At 57.1% G+C, this 16,256-nt stretch overlaps 1 protein-coding gene across 6 annotated transcripts; it reads right to left on the minus strand.

The window, feature by feature from the left end:
* Nucleotides 1-236: 236 nt before the first annotated feature.
* BRAT1 (BRCA1 associated ATM activator 1) lies at nt 237-14,714 on the minus strand. Of its 6 annotated transcripts, none has more exons than XM_004776361.3 (14): nt 14,435-14,714; nt 13,617-13,760; nt 9,035-9,189; nt 6,544-6,691; nt 5,730-6,102; nt 5,354-5,473; nt 4,281-4,372; nt 3,473-3,591; nt 3,211-3,397; nt 2,935-3,008; nt 1,972-2,074; nt 1,768-1,866; nt 1,436-1,611; nt 237-1,139 (listed from the first exon to the last, which is right to left on the minus strand). In XM_004776361.3, the coding sequence occupies exons 2-14, from the start codon at nt 13,741-13,743 to the stop codon at nt 444-446; spliced, it is 2,469 nt and encodes an 822-aa protein (XP_004776418.1). In that variant the 5' UTR covers nt 13,744-13,760; nt 14,435-14,714; the 3' UTR covers nt 237-443. The 6 variants fall into 6 exon arrangements, with proteins under 6 accessions (XP_004776418.1, XP_004776416.1, XP_004776417.1 ...); XM_004776359.3 differs by having other exon boundaries at nt 237-1,142; nt 14,435-14,713; XM_004776360.3 differs by lacking the exon at nt 14,435-14,714 and adding an exon at nt 14,160-14,428 and having other exon boundaries at nt 237-1,142.
* Between the last annotated feature and the right edge of the window lie 1,542 nt (nt 14,715-16,256).

Consider the following 16,256-nt stretch of genomic DNA (forward strand, 5'->3'; position numbering starts at 1 on the left):
GGGGTCACAATCACAGGGGGCTGGAATCCAGGGCCGGACATGCTCCAGCCTGAGCTGTTGGCTCTCTGACGTCTAGGCATCCCTGGGGTACAGTGGGTCCAAGTGGAGACGCCCCAACACACACCCATGAAGCACGTGGCTGTTCAGCAGAGAAATCCTTCTGCAGATGTTTCTCCAAGCCCCATCAGGCCCGGAACCTACCCTCCAGGGCAGTCTGACACAGGCTAACTCAGCAGCACTGCCAAACACCATTTATTTTGGGTAAAAAATAAGCCACTTTCCTTCATCACATACATCAAGACGGACTCGTCAAACTGGCTGGTCCCACCTGGTTCCGGTCTCCCCGAAGATCCCTCACACCACCAGACTGGCCAGCGCTCTCAGGACAACAGGGTCCCAAGGAACAGGGGCGGGGGGCCCGGGCACGTCAGCCTGGGGCTGCCTCAGTAGCAGTCGGCCTCATTCTCCCCCAGGATGCCCACCGTGGCCAGCATGTCCTGCAAGAGCGACTGAGGGCTCTTCTCCACGTGGTCGCTGCTCTCGGCCAATGCCCCCCGAAGGCCCTCCAGGTCCATCGACCTCAGCACGGCCAGCACAACCTCGGGCTCCAGGTCCCCCAGGGGCTGGGCCTGATCGCCCGCCCGCCACCTCTGCAGGGCGGCCTCCACGGAGGCCACGTCGGGGCTGCTCCTGGGCTCCTGCAGGCTGCTGGAGGAAGCCGTCTTGGCCCTCAGGAGGAGGAGCAGATCACAGGACTTCTGAGCCACGGGTCGGTCACAGTCAAACAAGGCACGGAAGGCGAACTCGAAGAGCCGCACTCGGCAGAGTGACTGCAGGGCTTGGGTCAGCGGGCCGGCGGGGGCTGCCACGGGTGGGGTCACGGCATAGGGACAGTGGGAGCGGGGCGGGCCCAGCATCTGCTCCAGGAACACCAGCGCCAGCTCCAGGCCCTGGGCCCGGACCTCCCAGTCCAGATCCTGGCCGGCCACCTGGAGCACGCCGGCCACAAACTGTTCCGTGTCCCCGACCACGTCGGCATGGCTATCCCTCAGCCACTGGGTGAAGACCTGCATGACGGCCCTCCGTGGGAATCCCTCCGAGTCTGTGGACAGGATGTGCAGAAGCTCCCCGAGCAGGCTCTTCTGGAGGACAGAGCGAGAGGCAGTGGGAGGGGACAGGGGAAGGCAGGCTCCCAACAACGGGCATAGAACCCCCACCCGATGACGAACCCCGCCACCCAGGTGCGGGGTGAAACCTGCTTTTCCCCTCAGCCCCCATTTGCTCGTGTATCAAGTGACAGCGTGCTTGGAAGAAGAGCCAGAGATTCAGGGAACGTATGTGACGGAACCCTGGACCCAGACTGCCCGACACTGGGCAGCCAACCCACTGGGCCCTGCGCATCAAAACGGCTCCCTGGGGACCCACCGCCTCCTACCTGCTGGCTCCCTGGGTGCTCAGGGCCGGCGGGGGGGACACACAGCCCCTGGCTGGAGAGCTGCCCCATGGCAGTCACTGCGCTGGCTCGGACGTAACTCTCAGGGTCTCGCAGGAGCTGCTCGGTGAGCCTGGGCACCTCCGAAGCAAGGAGTGCGTGTCTGAAGCCGGCCTGCCCTGGGGGTCCAAGTGGCCACAGGTGGCTGTGACTAAGGCCGGAGCCTGCAGCCTCCTCCCTCACTTCTCCAAGGGCAGCCATGGTGCTCTGCTTCCCGAAGCCGACAAGAGATAGCCAGCGGGCTGAGCCTGGGCCCCCTCCCACCCAGCACTCACCTCCCCAACGTCTGGTCATCTGGGTCAGGAACTCGAGGCCGGAGTCCCTCACCTCCCAGCAGGGGCTGCACAGACGCTTCTGCAGCACAGGGAGCAGCTCTGGGGCAGGAGGGGCCGCTCAGAGGGGCCCAGGCCAGGCCTGCCCTGCCCCCAACCGCTCACCCCGGCAACGCCCTCGCTTTACCTGGGGAGGGCCCAGATTACCTCTTAGGAATAGCAGGGTGTGGGAATCCAGGTCCGAGCAGCCGGGGGTCCTGGGGGAACTCAGGAGCCACCTGAACGTGGCCTGGAAGGCCTTCTTCAGAACCTGGAGCAGGCAAAGCAGGGCTGCAGGGCCAGGGGCAATGAGGCAGCAGCTGGCCTGCCTGTCCTGGTCTGCCTATCCCGTGCTCCTACCCCTGCTCTGGGACATGAGATGGGGCCCCAGGGGCAGGGAGAGGGCAACAGCAGGTTTCGTTTTTATGAGGCAGGAGCCCTGGGCAGCGGCAGAGCTGGCACTCCGGGGCCCAAGACAGGAGGAGGAGGCCGCTCCCATCAGGACGCCCCCCTCTTGCACTGGACAAATTCTGCAGGCCCCCCTTTCCTCAGAAGCCCAGGAAGCCACCAAGCCTGCTGTCCCCACCTCCAACTGCCAGCCTGATGGCAGGGGGCGCTCTCACTGCACCCGCCCGAGCCCAGCCACGGTGGGCACCATGAGGACTATGTTTGCAGAAAACGCTGACAAGTAGTTTGGACCCCAAGGGCAGGGCCCGGCTGGCTGCAGTCCCCACTCTCCTGGGGAATTAATTCCCTGCTCCCCACGGCTCAGCCCGCCCAGAGCTCAGTCCTCCCCACCGCTGGGCCTGGGTCAAACCCTGTGCCGGCGCCTGCCCCTCACTCTGAAGTGACTCTGGGGGCGTCTGCAGGGTTCAGTCAGCTAAGTGTCGGACTCTGGGTTCTGGCTCAGGTCGCGATCCCAGGGTCGTGAGACGGAGCTCCACGCTCAGCACAGGGACTGCTTGGCACTGTCTCCCCCTCCCTCTGCCCCCTCCCTGTTTTCTCTCCCAATAAATCTAGAAAAAAGAAGCCACTGGCCCTGTAGCAGGCCCTGCTCTGAGAGGCCTGCAAGGTGCTCCTCACACATCTCGCCCCTCCTCCCCACCCTCCCCCTGCACCCCGTGCCTGTACCGTGGGGCTGGAGTCTGGGCTCCTGAGATATTCCAGAAGGACAGCAAACACCTGCGTCACCAACTCTGGGGGGCCTGAGACAGACATGGAGGAAGCACCCAACCTTCCCCTCCAGGGACCTCCCAAGCGTGAGAGTGCGTCAATCCGTGGAAAGCAGGGGACAGAACCCGTGGGCCGGCCGAATCCCACCCTGCCTCAGAGAGGACGCGTGGAGGACGGTGATCCCAGCACAGCAGAGCAGCAGGCAAGCGGGGCCCGTGGGGCGCTCTGGCTTACCTGTCTCCTGAGACAGCGTCCCCAGGAAATCGAGGGCCGCCCGCTGGACCCGCACACAGCCCAGCAGGAGCGCGCAGAGCTGGCGCCCCGCATCGGAGGCAGGGCTCCCAGAACCCCTGCACAGCTGCAACAGGGTCACCGCGGCCCCCAGCAGGGGCGCCTGAGGCCAGGGGCAGGGGCGCTGGGGCTGGGGGAGAGGGAGGGGTCAGCACAGGCCCCGCGTCCCGCTGCTGCCACAGACACGGGCCCAGGCTGCACTCACCAGGGGCAGCAGCAGCTCCAGGTGGGCCAGGGTCTGGCACAGGAGACCCACACAGGCTGCCTTGGAGGGCAGGAGCATGTCAGCCGTCACAGAGTCAGCCGCGGTACTGTCCAGCAGGCCTGCGGGCCCAGCCAGAGGCAGCACCCTGTCAGCGGGCCTCCCACACGCCCCTGCAGGCCTCGGGGCTACCGCTGCGTGCAGGAGACCAGCACCAGAGGCTCCCAGCAGGGGACGTGCCCAGGGTGACAGGGGGTGGCCAGACCCGGGTTCTGATCCTGTCTACAGGGCTCATGAGCCGTTGAGCCCAGTCCTTCCCACAACCTGTTCCTGGGCTGGTCCTGCTGCTCAGCATACTGGTCCCTACACTCAACTCAGGGCTCCCAGGCACAAGCGGGTCCCCTTCGGGTCCCCTTCGCTGACACACCATGCAGCAGAAGCAAGACGAGTCACAACAGAGGAAGCCACCACTCTACCACCACCCTGGTCACAAACCTGGGACACATCCAGGCGACAGCTGGTGGGCCTATCGTGGGCCGGGAACTGCCATGTGGCACGGGCCAGCTTGCTCTGGGGCCACCTCAGATACCACCCACTGGGGGTGACACTGCCCCATTCATCCCACAGCTGGGACAGGAGACAAGCAGCAGAAAGGCCCAGGGCAACATCCCCTACCTAGGACCCTGCATTCTCAGTGGGAGCAGCCAGCGGGGTACCCTGTCGCCCACTGGCCTGCCCCACCACCAAGGACGAGCTCCGGACCCCAGCGGCCTGCCTTCCTGCACCTGCCCACCCTAAGGAAGCAGCATACCTGAGGGTCCGGGGCCCTGAGCCGTGGCTTGGAGGACACAGGCCAGAGGCTGGAGGAGGACAGCAAAGGCCTGCGCCCTCAGTGCCTGTGGACTAAGCACAGAGGACACAGTGAGCACCCTTCTCGGCCCTGGGCTGAGCCAGCTGTCCCGGGACATCCTCAGCAAGTCATATCCAGACACCCTCTTGAGGAACAGCCTTCTTGCAAGCACCATGCCCAACACTCAGGCCACTGGCACACAGGCCGCCAGCGTGGGACTCCGAGGAAGCTGCTAGAACACCTCCCCAAGCCCCAGAAACAGACCCTAAAAGGACGGGCCACACCTGCTCCAATGGACAGTGTCTGCTAAGGGCCAGGGCGACAGGAGACCCAGCTCCCAGGAGCATTCCTGGGGCTTCATCTCCTGTGTCTTGGGCTCAGGGTCAGGTGGAAGGCTAAGCCAGCACAGAATTCTCCCTCCAGGCTGGCTGCCTGGTCCTCCCCCTTCAGACCAATTCCTCTCCCTGAACATCTGGAGAGCTGGGGCCCAGAGCCAGGCTATACTGTCCTCCCAGGCCCTGTGGCGACCTTCACCTGCAACATGGGCCAACGTGACCACCTCTCATCTGTCCAGAATCCTGGAAAGACTCCCTCTTTCTTCTGGACCCCTGCCTCCTTCCCTCTCCCTGTGGGAGGCTCTCTAGCCACTCCTGCCTACCCAGGGCCCCTAGAACCCACACCAGCAATGTGTACAGCATGCTAAGGCCACTGGGGAGGGGCTCAGAGGGCAGCTGAGCAAGCAGATCCTGGACACAAATCTAGCCCTGCTCTGACCAGAGCAGCCCAAGACTCTGTTTCATCTCTGGGGAACCTATAAAGCTTTTGTTTGAAAATGTTCTTCTGTCTCTACAACATGCAGAGGCCACAGCCTCCAGCAAAGCCTTGGCAATGACCCAAGTATGGCCCAGCCACACCCTGCTGGCCGCCTCTGACCCTTCTCTGGTTTCAGGAACTCCCCAAAAGCTCCTTGACCATGGGGCCCATGCCCGAGACCTCCCTGTCTGTCCTCACACAAAATAAACCCCAATCCTTACCAGTCCTGCAGTTTCAGGATCCCTAATGCCAACAGCCCTGCTTGCGTGGGGCTCAGATGGCTCAGAGTCTGAGCCAGAGTCTCCCACAGGCCGCAACTAGAAGAACTCAGCCCAGGAGAACTGCAGAGAAGCCCAGAAAGAAAGTCAGTTCTCAGTCCTGCCCACTGAAGCCCGTGTGCTGCCAGTACGTCTGGCGGAGACAGAGTTCTTCCTAGGCATGTGGCCTTCCAGAACCCCTCCGGCATCCCCTGTCCCCTGTGTGCCCTGGCGGAGCCCACGAGTTGTGGCCCCAGGTATAAGAGGTACCCTAAGACTTCCCAAGGGAAAGAGTACCCCCAATGCCTGCGCACCCCGGCTGCACCGCAGAGGAACTGACCGGGCCACACTGAGAAGGAGATCCACAAGCGAGTGTGCAGCTGGCACGGGGTCCTTCTGCAGCAGAGCGGCCACGAGCGGATGCAGCTGCACCCACAGAACTTGTGTCCAAGGGTCGTGGCAGTGACTGAACGTCGTGGTCAGGACGTTCAGAGCCTGTGTGATCTGCGGGGTGGCCGTGGAGCGCAGAGACTCTTCGATGTGACCCACGATCTTCTGGGCACATGGCGGCCAATCATCAGCCTGCAGGCTGGGGGGCCCCTCGGCCGGGCCTCGCATAGACAAGCTCAGAATGTGCACCAGGAGCTGCCCAGCTGCCGAGGCCACAAACAGGCTGGAATCTCCCTGCAGGGAGAAGATGGTGTCAACGGCACCTGGGGTCGGGGACAGGGTGGGGAGAGAAGAAAATGGGGTTCAGCTGGGACAGAACCCAAGGGAGAGGGCAGATATGGTAACAGCGCCAAGTGGCTTGCTCGGCCCTGCCTCCCATCTGCTCAGCGGCCGGGCACCGGAGTGGAAGAGCTCCCAGGGCGGCTGTCCTAGACCCCTGCGAGGAGCCTTTAGATCCTATTAATTTCCAAGTCACCCCAACTGCTGGGTCTGTCCTGCAAGCTAAGGACACCACAGTGACCTTGAGGGGCCTCCAGCCCCCCGCTCCCCACCCATGACCCCGTATGCTCCTCACAGCAGCCCCGTGACATCACAGCCACTTCCACAAATGTGCAAACGTGGCCCAGCAAGGTGCTGTGATGTCAGCAGGGTCGCCCGGGTGCGGCAAGGCCACTGGCCGAGGGCGGAGCAGGCAGGGGACTCACCGCAGTCTGCCAGGAAGTGCAGGGCACTGGGATGCTGCGCCAGGGAGCGCAGACCCTGGATCCAGCCGCTGCGGACGGTGGGGGCAGTCCAGGCAGCTCCCCCCAGGGGGCCTGCCTCCCCAAAGAGCCTGGGTAGCAATTCCCCCTGCTGGGAAGCAGAGAAGTAAGAGGTGACCTGGGCCCGTTTCCAGGAGAACAGCAGATCAGAGACGGTTTTGCTGTTGTTTGGGGGTCAAGGCACTTCACTGGGACGTTCTCACTCGCTGCCAACACAGGCTTCTGAGAAGTGGCAGGTGACCACCAGTGCCAGCCCCAGCGGCCCCGGCAAGATCACGTCTGCCCACCAGGGGACAGCTTTGGGAGAAGAACTAGGTTATAAATCAAAGTTCATCAACCCTGTCAGTTGTTTACTTCAGAAATCCTCCCCCCAAAAGAGCACCATAAGTTTCACCTCTGAAAGTCCAACTCTGACCAGGACATTGTGTTCCAGCACCCCGACGGTCTCCACGGCCTATCGAACTCCTGAGCTGGGCAGGCAAGGTCCACCAGGGCACCCACCCTCCTCCAGGTATCCCCCACTCCGGTGCCCCAGCACACCTGTTGTGTTCGCCCGCCCCACTCCTCGCACCTGTTCAAATCCTTTACAACCCGGCTGTGAGCCCACTGCCCTCACAAAGCTGACACCCACCCCACTCAAGCTGGCAGTGGTTAATTCCCCCCACCCAAGCTCCACTGGCTGTGGATGCCCACAGGACTATCTCGCGTTGTCCTACGTTTGCTGCCGGTGTGTGACATTCTCATTCACTGCTGAGTTTCCACACAGCATATGGGAAACCCGACGCTGCCTCTTACCGAAGGCACTGCTGGCTGGTGCAGTCATTCACTCTGAGCCTTCCTGTGCCAAACCAATGGCGGTCAGAGCCTCTGCCTGCCCGGCCACGCCCCAGGGCATCCTGTTCAGCTACGGCCTGACCCTCAAGCTATAAGGAGCCCCTCTGATCATCTCCGACTCCAGGATCTGGGACAGTGAGACCACAGAGACAGATGCCAACTGCTCACAGATAAGAGTCTAACTCTACAGCAGCCACGGGCCCCTGCAGGGGTGCCACCACTGGTGGCTCACAGGGAAGGCACCTTGTGGGAGCCGTTGTCTTGAAGCGGGACCGTCCCAAAGTGAGGGCCCCTCGCCAGTGGGGGAGGGCGGGACACAGAGGCTCGGCCCCTTGCCTAGCTTCGTCCATCTGCATGTGCCCTGCCTGGACACTGTCAAGTACAGCTGGCTGATGAGGAGCCCGTGGGGCTTAAGACATCCCAGGAGTCTGTGCAGGGGTAGCTGGGAAGGAAACAGAAGGCCACCCGATGCTGCGGGCTCCAGAGTGGGGAGAGCAGCCTCTCCCCGCAGCTGAGAGCCCATCCCCGGCCCAGGCCCCTGGGCCCTGAGGGAGCCAGCGGCAGACTCCTGAAGGTCTAGTGTGAGCGCTGCCACTTCTGTGGGGCTCCTACGTTAGGCCTCCCCGTATCCTCATCTGCAAAATGAAGACCGCTGCTCTGCTGACTGGCCACGCTGCCAGGATGAAATGAAAGGGCTTCTGCGAACCCCGAAGAGCTTCACAAACTGCAAGGCACCACAGGTGTGTGTGTGTGATCATGTGTGTCACGCGAGCACAGCCAGCACAGACTTATGCCCCAAGACACACTTCGGTGCGGCCAGAGAACACCCTGGGTCCACAGCAAGCTGCGCCTCTGGAGAACACACACAGCTGGACTGAGGAGCGCCCACGAGTGGCATCCCAAAGCTACTGAGGGGACATCTCCCTCCCCACTACTGTCTTCTCTTCAAGAAGCCACATCACAGCATGGCCTTCCTGGGGCCTTGGGCACATTGGGTCAGAGAAAGCTGATGTGCCCTCCCACGAGCTGGGGAAGCTCCGAAGTGCCCAGAGATGCCATCACAGGCCAGACAGGCTCCCATCAGGCTCCCATCAGGCCTAACCAACCCAGCTGTGCCCATGGAGGGGTGTGCAGAACCGTAAGATGCACGGCTCTGGGGGCTCTCTTAAGCTCTATGCCTTAGTACTACATAGAAATTCTTGTGAGTCACTCATTCATTCACCCAACAGGACCAAGTGTGAGAGCGGTGGTCTTGGTTAAGCCTTGTGACACGCACAGCCCTCCTCTCTGTCACAGGAAGAAACCAAGGCTCAGAGGGTTCATGATGTTGGGCAAGTGCACGCCGCGGGCCAAGTGTCAGAGCTGAGTCAACCCCAGCTCTGATTCCAAACATCTGACCCTTTTACCCCAACATCATTCTGGGCCAGCTTTTCAAAGAAGGATCCCCCTCAGGAATAAAAACCTGGTGCTACGAGTCACAGCACGGGGCAGCACAGGGCAAAGACCGAGGGGCCACGGCGGCCGCCCGGTTTTGTGCACCTTCAAGAAGTGAGCTGTGCACTTCTCAGCGGGACACTGAGGTCGCAGGACCCAGGCTCACCTGAAGATACTGGAAGCAATCTTCCTGGGCTGCAAACACCCCCGTGAGGCGGAGTGAGAAGGACAGGACTCTGGAACTCAGGTCCTGGGGTTTCAGCACATGGCACAGCAGCTCCACGAGGCAGGGGTTCTCCTGCAACAACAGGAGACTGGACCCTGGGGGCAGGCCCAGCCAGAGAGATGGTTACCGAGACACCGTGATGCAGCTTGCCCTAAAGGACCATTCTTTGTTTTTTGTTTTTTGTTTTTTTTAATACAGTTTATCTATTCGAGAGAGAGAGAGAATGCACATGCGCACACACAGCAATGAGTAGGGGGAGGAGCAGAGGGAGAGAGAATCCCAAGCAGATTCCCCTCTGAGCACACAGCATGACTGCTTGATCCATAACCCTGACATCATGATCTGAACCAAAATCAAGAGTCTGATGCTTAACCGACTGGACCACCCAGGTGCTTTAAGTTTTATTTATTTAAGTAATCTCTACACCCAAAGTGGGGCTCAAACTCGTATCCCCAAGGTCAAGAGTTGCACACTCTCCAGATGAGCCAGCCAGCCCTTCCCCTAAAGGACCATTCTTATGGCATTTTTCCAGACCTCTATCTCTCCCGCTGTTAGATTTAGCAATCCCACGGTAGAAAATATTTGCGACAACCAAAAAGGAGTCATGACCTGAACTCAATGGGAGGGTGCAAACTAGAAAGGCATCACCCCCACATCAGGTAAGGGACAGGATAGGAAACACAAGGGCCCAGCACACCAGAACAGGCCTTCTGTGGCTGCTGATTACAAACAAGAAATGCAAATTAAAGCAGGAGACCACCTTCCTCCTCAGATGGATGCTTTTTCTTACACTGAGACTACTGCTCGCAAGAAGTACAATGGAAGGGACGCCTGGGTGGCTCAGTTGGTTAAGCAGCTGCCTTCGGCTCAGGTCATGATCCCAACATCCTGGGATCGAGTCCCACATCAGGCTCCTTGCTCAGCGGGGAGCCTGCTTCTCCCTCTGCCTCTGCCTGCCATTCTGTCTGCCTGTAGTCGCTCTCTCCCCCTCTCTCTCTCTGATAAATAAATAAAATCTTTAAAAAAAAAAAAAAGAAGTACAATGGAACAGCCATCCTTTTCCAGACGGGCACCAGAGATGTCTGTACTCCACGATGCTGCTGTCCGAAGACACCCAGGTGGGCCAAGGGAAATGTGGGGCGCAGGCTGGGAGGGTTTCCCTTTGAGAGGCCCTTGCAGACACAACCACCACTGACTGTGGTTAAGTGAGAAGGAAAAAGACCAGAGTGAAGAAGAGAGAGCAGGAATCCGAGAAACCAATAACCACGCGGGTGAATCTAAAAGGCATCAACTTGGGCACCTGGGTGGCTCAGTGGGTTAAAGCCTCTGCCTTCGGCTCAGGTCATGATCTCATGGTCCTGGGATCGAGCCCTGCATCGGGCTCTCTGCTCAGCGGGGAGCCTGCGTCCCTTCCTCTCTCTCTGCCTGCCTCTCTGCCTACTTGTGATCTCTGTCTCTGTCAAATAAAGAAAATCTTTAAAAGGCATCAACTTTACAAACAAAACAACTTTTGATGGGTTTTAAAACAAGACAGAATCAAAATTCTAGAAAATGGTAACACGGAAGATTGTGCTGGGCTGGAGGTAAAGTGCCCTGAGATCCTCGTGTTGATGGGACGGACAGAGATTCTAGTTGACCTCTGACTTTATTTTAACTTTCGACTTTTTAAATCCAGTTTGTGTGTGAATGTAACCACTAAAGAACATAAGCGGAAGGCATAACTTCAAAACCAGAAAATGAAAAAATTTTAAAAACAAAAGTTTTATCAATCCAAAAGAGGCCAGAAAAGGAGGAAAAAGGAACAAAGACAAGGCATGGGAAGTGCTAAAAAAAAAAAAAAATGCAAAAGAACACAGGTTCAAACAGAACATTTAGCTTGACAAATGAAGCAGATTGTCTATTTAAGAATTGCTCTTATTAAAATGAGGACAATCCAGGGGCGCCTGGGTGGTTCAGTGGGTTAAGCCTCTGCCTTCAGCTCAGGTCATGATCTCAGGGTCCTGGGATCGAGCCCCGCATCGGGCTCTCTGCTCAGGGGGCGGCCTGCTTCCTCCTCTCTCTCTGCCTGCCTCTCTGCCTACTTGTGATCTCTGTCAAATAAATAAAATCTTTAAAAGAAAAAAAAAAAATGAGAACAATCCAGCCACGCAGCGTTTGCCAGAATCGGGGAAGCAGGATGACGCTTCTCGGGAGGGCTGGGGGCACAGTGGCCAGGGCACGGCGGCAGCAAGAGGAACGGCGACAAACTGGACATGAAAGCAGAAAGTGTGATGGCTGCCTTCGGGAGAACGTCGCTATTCAAAGGTGGAACCGCCTGCACCTGCACGGACCTAAGCTAGCTTCGAGATCCGTACAGGAAAACACAGAACGGAATTTCAGAGAAAAACTGTTGAATCCACTATCTCAGGGTAGGGTTTTCCCACCTCAAAAACAATCCAGCAAAGTGACGAGCAAGAACACAGTGGGCCTGCGCCACGGACAGCCGAATAAAGAGCCATCCTGTGGAGCGCCAAGGCCGACAGAGCCCAGGCCAGCCGGGGGAGAGGTGAACTGCGGACGCACCCCGCTTCCTAGAAGGGGGGGGACCAGGGCTGCAGAATCACACTGTGCCAATGCTCGTACCGCCCTGGGTGTGAACTCACTGAAAACCAACCATCTGTACACTATGCGTCAGGTCCGTGGTATGTGAATTACATCTCTGAGAAACCTGTCTGAAAGGAATTTTTAAAATCTGACGACAAACTAGGCCACAGCTGAGGACTCTACAAATACAAGAAGCACAGTAGCTATGACGTCTACAGAGCATCTGTGGAAAATTGTCTGTGGGCTCCGCCATGATAAAAACCCTGATGGGTACAAAGAAATCAAAATATTCATGTTTTCCAAGTCCAATGAAACAAGTTAGAAGTCAAGGATAAGAAGACTGAAGAAAACCCAGCACTGTGAATCTAAAAGATACCCTTTCAAATCCCTTGTGCGTGAGGGAAGAATACCCACCACGATAGTACAATATACCCGAAGACAAACGACAGAAGCCCCTTGCAGTAAAACGTGCAGGACTAAGCTTCCAAAGACGTATGCAGCCCTTCGTGCGTGTATTAAAAAGGAGAGACTGAGATGCTCAACTCCAAGGAGGGGGAAAGAGCAGGATACACCAAATGAAGAGGAGAAATTACTGACACGGGCTCTGTCCTAAGGCCACTGCCAGCTAAGAGATCAACCATGAAGAGATCAACAGTCGACATGAAAAGATTTCCACAGGAAGAAAGCCGAGTTATTTATAATAAGAAGCATCAGAAACACAAACACCTAATGAGACGGCTGTGGTTATATAAAATACGGTCCAATCACACAACGAATGAACAGAGTTGATAAAATCAACATGTTCTACACAGAAAACTCCCACTGTAATGGTAACAGAGAAAGAGCAAGACACGATGTTATGTTTATAGTGTGACTTCATTTTTATAAGAAAAACGCAGCTTTGGGGCACCTGGGTGACTCAGTGGGTTAAAACCTCTGCCTTCAGCTAGGGTTGTGATCTCAGGGTCCTGGCACTGCTCAGCGGGGAGCCTGCTTCCCCACCCTTCTCTCTGCCTGCCTCTGATCTCTGTCAAATAAATAAAATATTGAAAAAAACAAACAAACAAACCCACAGCTTTGGGGCGTCGGAGTAGCTCAGTCAGTTAATCGTCTGACTCTCGATTTCAGCTCAGGTATGCTCTCAGGGTCGTGGGATTAAGCCCCTCGAAGGGCTCCACACTCAGTGGGTAGTCCGCTCAGATTCTTTTCCCTCTCCTTCTGCCCCACCACCCGTTTGCACAAATGTTTTCTCTCAATAAATAAATAAAAATTGGGCTCCTGAGTGGCTCAGTGGTTTAAGCCAGTGCCTTCGGCTCAGGTCATGATCTCAGGGTCCCGGGATCGAGTCCCGCATCAGGCTCTCTGCTCAGCAGGGAGCCTGCTTCCCTCTCTCTCTCTGCCTGCCTCTCCATCTACTTGTTACCTCTCTCTCTGTTAAATAAAAAATAAATCTTTTTGAAATAAATAAATAAATAAAAATCTTTTAAAAAAAGGATAAAGACAAAAGAAAAACAGCTTTATGATGTGTTAGGAAAAGGGACTGAGAAGAAATTAAAAAGCTGATGGTGGTTTAATTTTCCTCTTTACTCCTTTGTGTTGTTCAAGTTTCATCTAAAGAATATGTATTAGTTTCAAAATAACAAAAAGTGGTTTCTTGAAATAAACAAGTAAATGCAACAGTAACAACAAAGTAAGTTCCTCTGCAGTTACCTAGTGTGAACTGAACAAGAGGGGGCCTGAATCAGGGCTGGGAGAAGATCAGAACCTCAAGATATAACTGTCCCTTGCTCATTCCCTCAGGTTTCAACTTGATGTGTCCCCAATTAGCCAGAGGGGCTCTCTAGGATGTGAAGGAAGGGAAACAGAGGGTCACCTCTTCCCCAGCACAGGCACCCTCTGGTCTGCAGGAGACAGTCAACAGCAGCACCCTCCCCCTTACCAGCTTCAGTTATGGTTTTAAACCAGTCCAGCAGCTTCTCCAAACAGGTGTCATCTACCATGGGCTGCCTGGGGTCTGCCAGAACCGCACAGAGAGCCGGGAGGAGTTGGGAGCACTCTGGGTCCATGGTGAGGCTGGAGAGTCCTGCAAAGAAAACGTCAGAGCCAGGTCCCACCCACGCTAGCCATAGGCAGCCCCTGTGTCTCCTTGGGCCAGGCGCTGAAGACCGTCGCCCTCTGAGGGAGCTGCCAGGAGGTGATGTGAAACCTCAGCCTGGGTGGCGCTGGTCAGGAGCAGGGAAGGCCCTGAGTTCCGGCCTCCCAAGCTGGAAAGGGACCTTAGGGAGTTCGGGGCCTGCCAACCTTGGACAGCGCGTGAGCCAGTTAGGGGTGTGTGCGCGCGTTCTGGTACCAGCCACGCTCACGGGGCACAGCGTCTCTCTCGGGGTCGGGGCGTCTGCATCCGACACCCCCCGCAGCCAGCAGCGCGGGGAGGCGGAGGTGCTCTGTCCACAGTCAGTCCCTCCCAGGCCGGGAAGTGCACCTGCGAGTCCTGCCGCGAAGGGGCCGGGAGCCCCTCAGTCCCGCGGTCAGGGCGAGCTCTCTCGGGAGGCTGGGGGTGGGCAGGGGCTCGGTCGCAGTCCGTCCTCGGTGATACTAGTTCCTTGACGAGGGAGGGACCCTCGCTGAGGGAGCCGCCGCGGCCCGGCCGGCCGACGGGCCCAGAGGGGGCACAAGACCCGGACCCCTAGTCCCCGGTCCGGACTCCACCCGGGCAGCCGCCTAGACCGCCACCGCTCCCGGGGCCCCGCGGCTCACCTGCTCCGCGTCCGTCGGCCGCCGCAGGCACCGCCCCGGACCGTGCCACTTGCCCGGTCTGGCGGGAGCGCGCAAAAGGACAGCTGGCCACGGGAGACCCTCAAAGTCCCCGGAAGGCCACTCTGGGAGCCGCGGGAGCCCACACTTGGAGAACGAGCTCAAACTGAGTAGCGCTGAGCCAGGCCGGCGCCGCACCGGCGGGCTCCACGGGTCAGCCTCACAGGGACGCCGGTGGTACGGGCGGAGGATCCAGGGGGCATTGCGCCCGGAAGGCGGGGCTTTTTCTGGAGGAAGGGGTGGGGCCAAGGCCGGAAAAGGCGTGGTCTCGCCTCCCGGGAACCTAGAGTCCGCTCTAGGGGCAGGTGGGAGGGTTGCAAGATGGGAAAGGGACTTCCCCACCTTCAAGGCGAAGTCACTGGTCCTTTGGCCTCAAAACTGGATCCTCAGGGCCCATTAGCTGCGTGCCAGACTACTCAAAGCCAGTGGACAAAAACAAGCCTCATCTTGGGGTGCCTGGGTGGCTCAGTGGGTTAAGCCTCTGACTCTTGATCTTAGGGTCGTGAGATCAAGCCCCACCTCTGGCTCCGACAACAACAGCAACAGAACAAGCCTCATCTTCCCACAGTGTCAGTGTTTCAGTGAAATTTCTGGGGAAACACCAGGTACATATTACATATAGAAAGCAGAATTCCTAGGGGTACTAAACTAAAAAAAAAAAGAACTTAAAAAAACATGGACTTTGATGGGTAAGCACACCAGACAACCCATCCCCTTAGAACTACATGGGTGAGAAGGTTTTGACTGCACAGTTATCTTCCCTGAATTGTGATCCCTCATTTTAAAACTGGGGATACTAATATTTGCGTGATTGAACAGTTGTGGGGGAAAAACATCTTTCAGCAGCACTGTGCTAAGTGCTTCACTTAACATAAATCCAGGTGATTCTGTGCCAACTCTAGGAGGGTGGGTACTATTACCATCCTCACAAGTGAGTAACCTGAAGGGTAGAGAGGCTAACTCCCAGCTAGTGGGCTGACACAGTCTGGATCTGAACCCAGGCAGTCGGGCTCCAAAGTTAAATACTATATTATACAGGTCCACCATTTCGTACCTGAAACTTTTGAGGACACGTGGATCAGAACACATAACTATTCACACTTAGGGAAGTTACTGGTATATACACACTGTATGTAAGATTACAATCCCAGCAGTATCTCCTGCCTTAATCCAATGTGTTAAAAGCCCCCCCACACACACACACCGTGAGATGCATTAATATACACTCCAAGTGGAATACATAAGCAACTCAAACTTTTTTTGGCATGGAGTTGAGGTCAGAACAGGTTTTGCCAACAAAAAAATTTTGAAAGGATTTTTAGAAGTTTTAGGAATTCAGAAGAGCAGATTAAAAAGTCGTGGACGTGTACTCTCTCTCTAACTAAACAAGGGAAAGTAAGTGAAGCAACACAAAGAGAAGAGCAAGGGGATTGTAGAGCCCCAGGAGCTGAACAAGAGGAACACCTGCATAGGCAGTTTAGGTAGCAAAAGCTCTTGTCCCCTTTGTGGGAAATACCTGGAGGAAATAGATGGGAGTCGTTAAGATAACCAGCTCAGTTTCTCCTGCTGGTGGGGCGACAGCCTCTGAACCATCTTGTGGCTTACCCCTTTGTTGTGCAGGTGAGGGCGCAGAGGACAAGAGGGCCACGAACCTGTAGTAGGTGTTGGTACCAGAACTAGAGCAGTAATAACCTGCCAAGCATTTCTGCGACACCACACTACAGCGGTTCCTTCATTCACCCCATCAAACGAAATCTGTCACATT

The sequence above is a fragment of the Mustela putorius genome, unplaced genomic scaffold (genome assembly GCF_011764305.1).
Source record: "Mustela putorius furo isolate JIRA1106 unplaced genomic scaffold, ASM1176430v1.1 tig00000139_pilon_pilon_pilon, whole genome shotgun sequence".
Classification (NCBI taxonomy): domain Eukaryota; kingdom Metazoa; phylum Chordata; class Mammalia; order Carnivora; family Mustelidae; genus Mustela; species Mustela putorius.

Bases quoted from the DNA above. Each gene is read 5' to 3' on its own strand.
- BRAT1 (XM_004776359.3), bottom strand. From the start codon at position 13,743: ATGGACCCAGAGTGCTCCCAACTCCTCCCGGCTCTCTGTGCGGTTCTG. The intron at 9,190-13,616 runs GTAAGGGGGAGG...GCCTGCCCCCAG, and splicing joins TAAAACCATAACTGAAGCTG to GGTCCAGTCTCCTGTTGTTG. The intron at 3,592-4,280 runs GTATGCTGCTTC...CTGGGCCCGCAG, and splicing joins TCAGGGCCCCGGACCCTCAG to GCCTGCTGGACAGTACCGCG.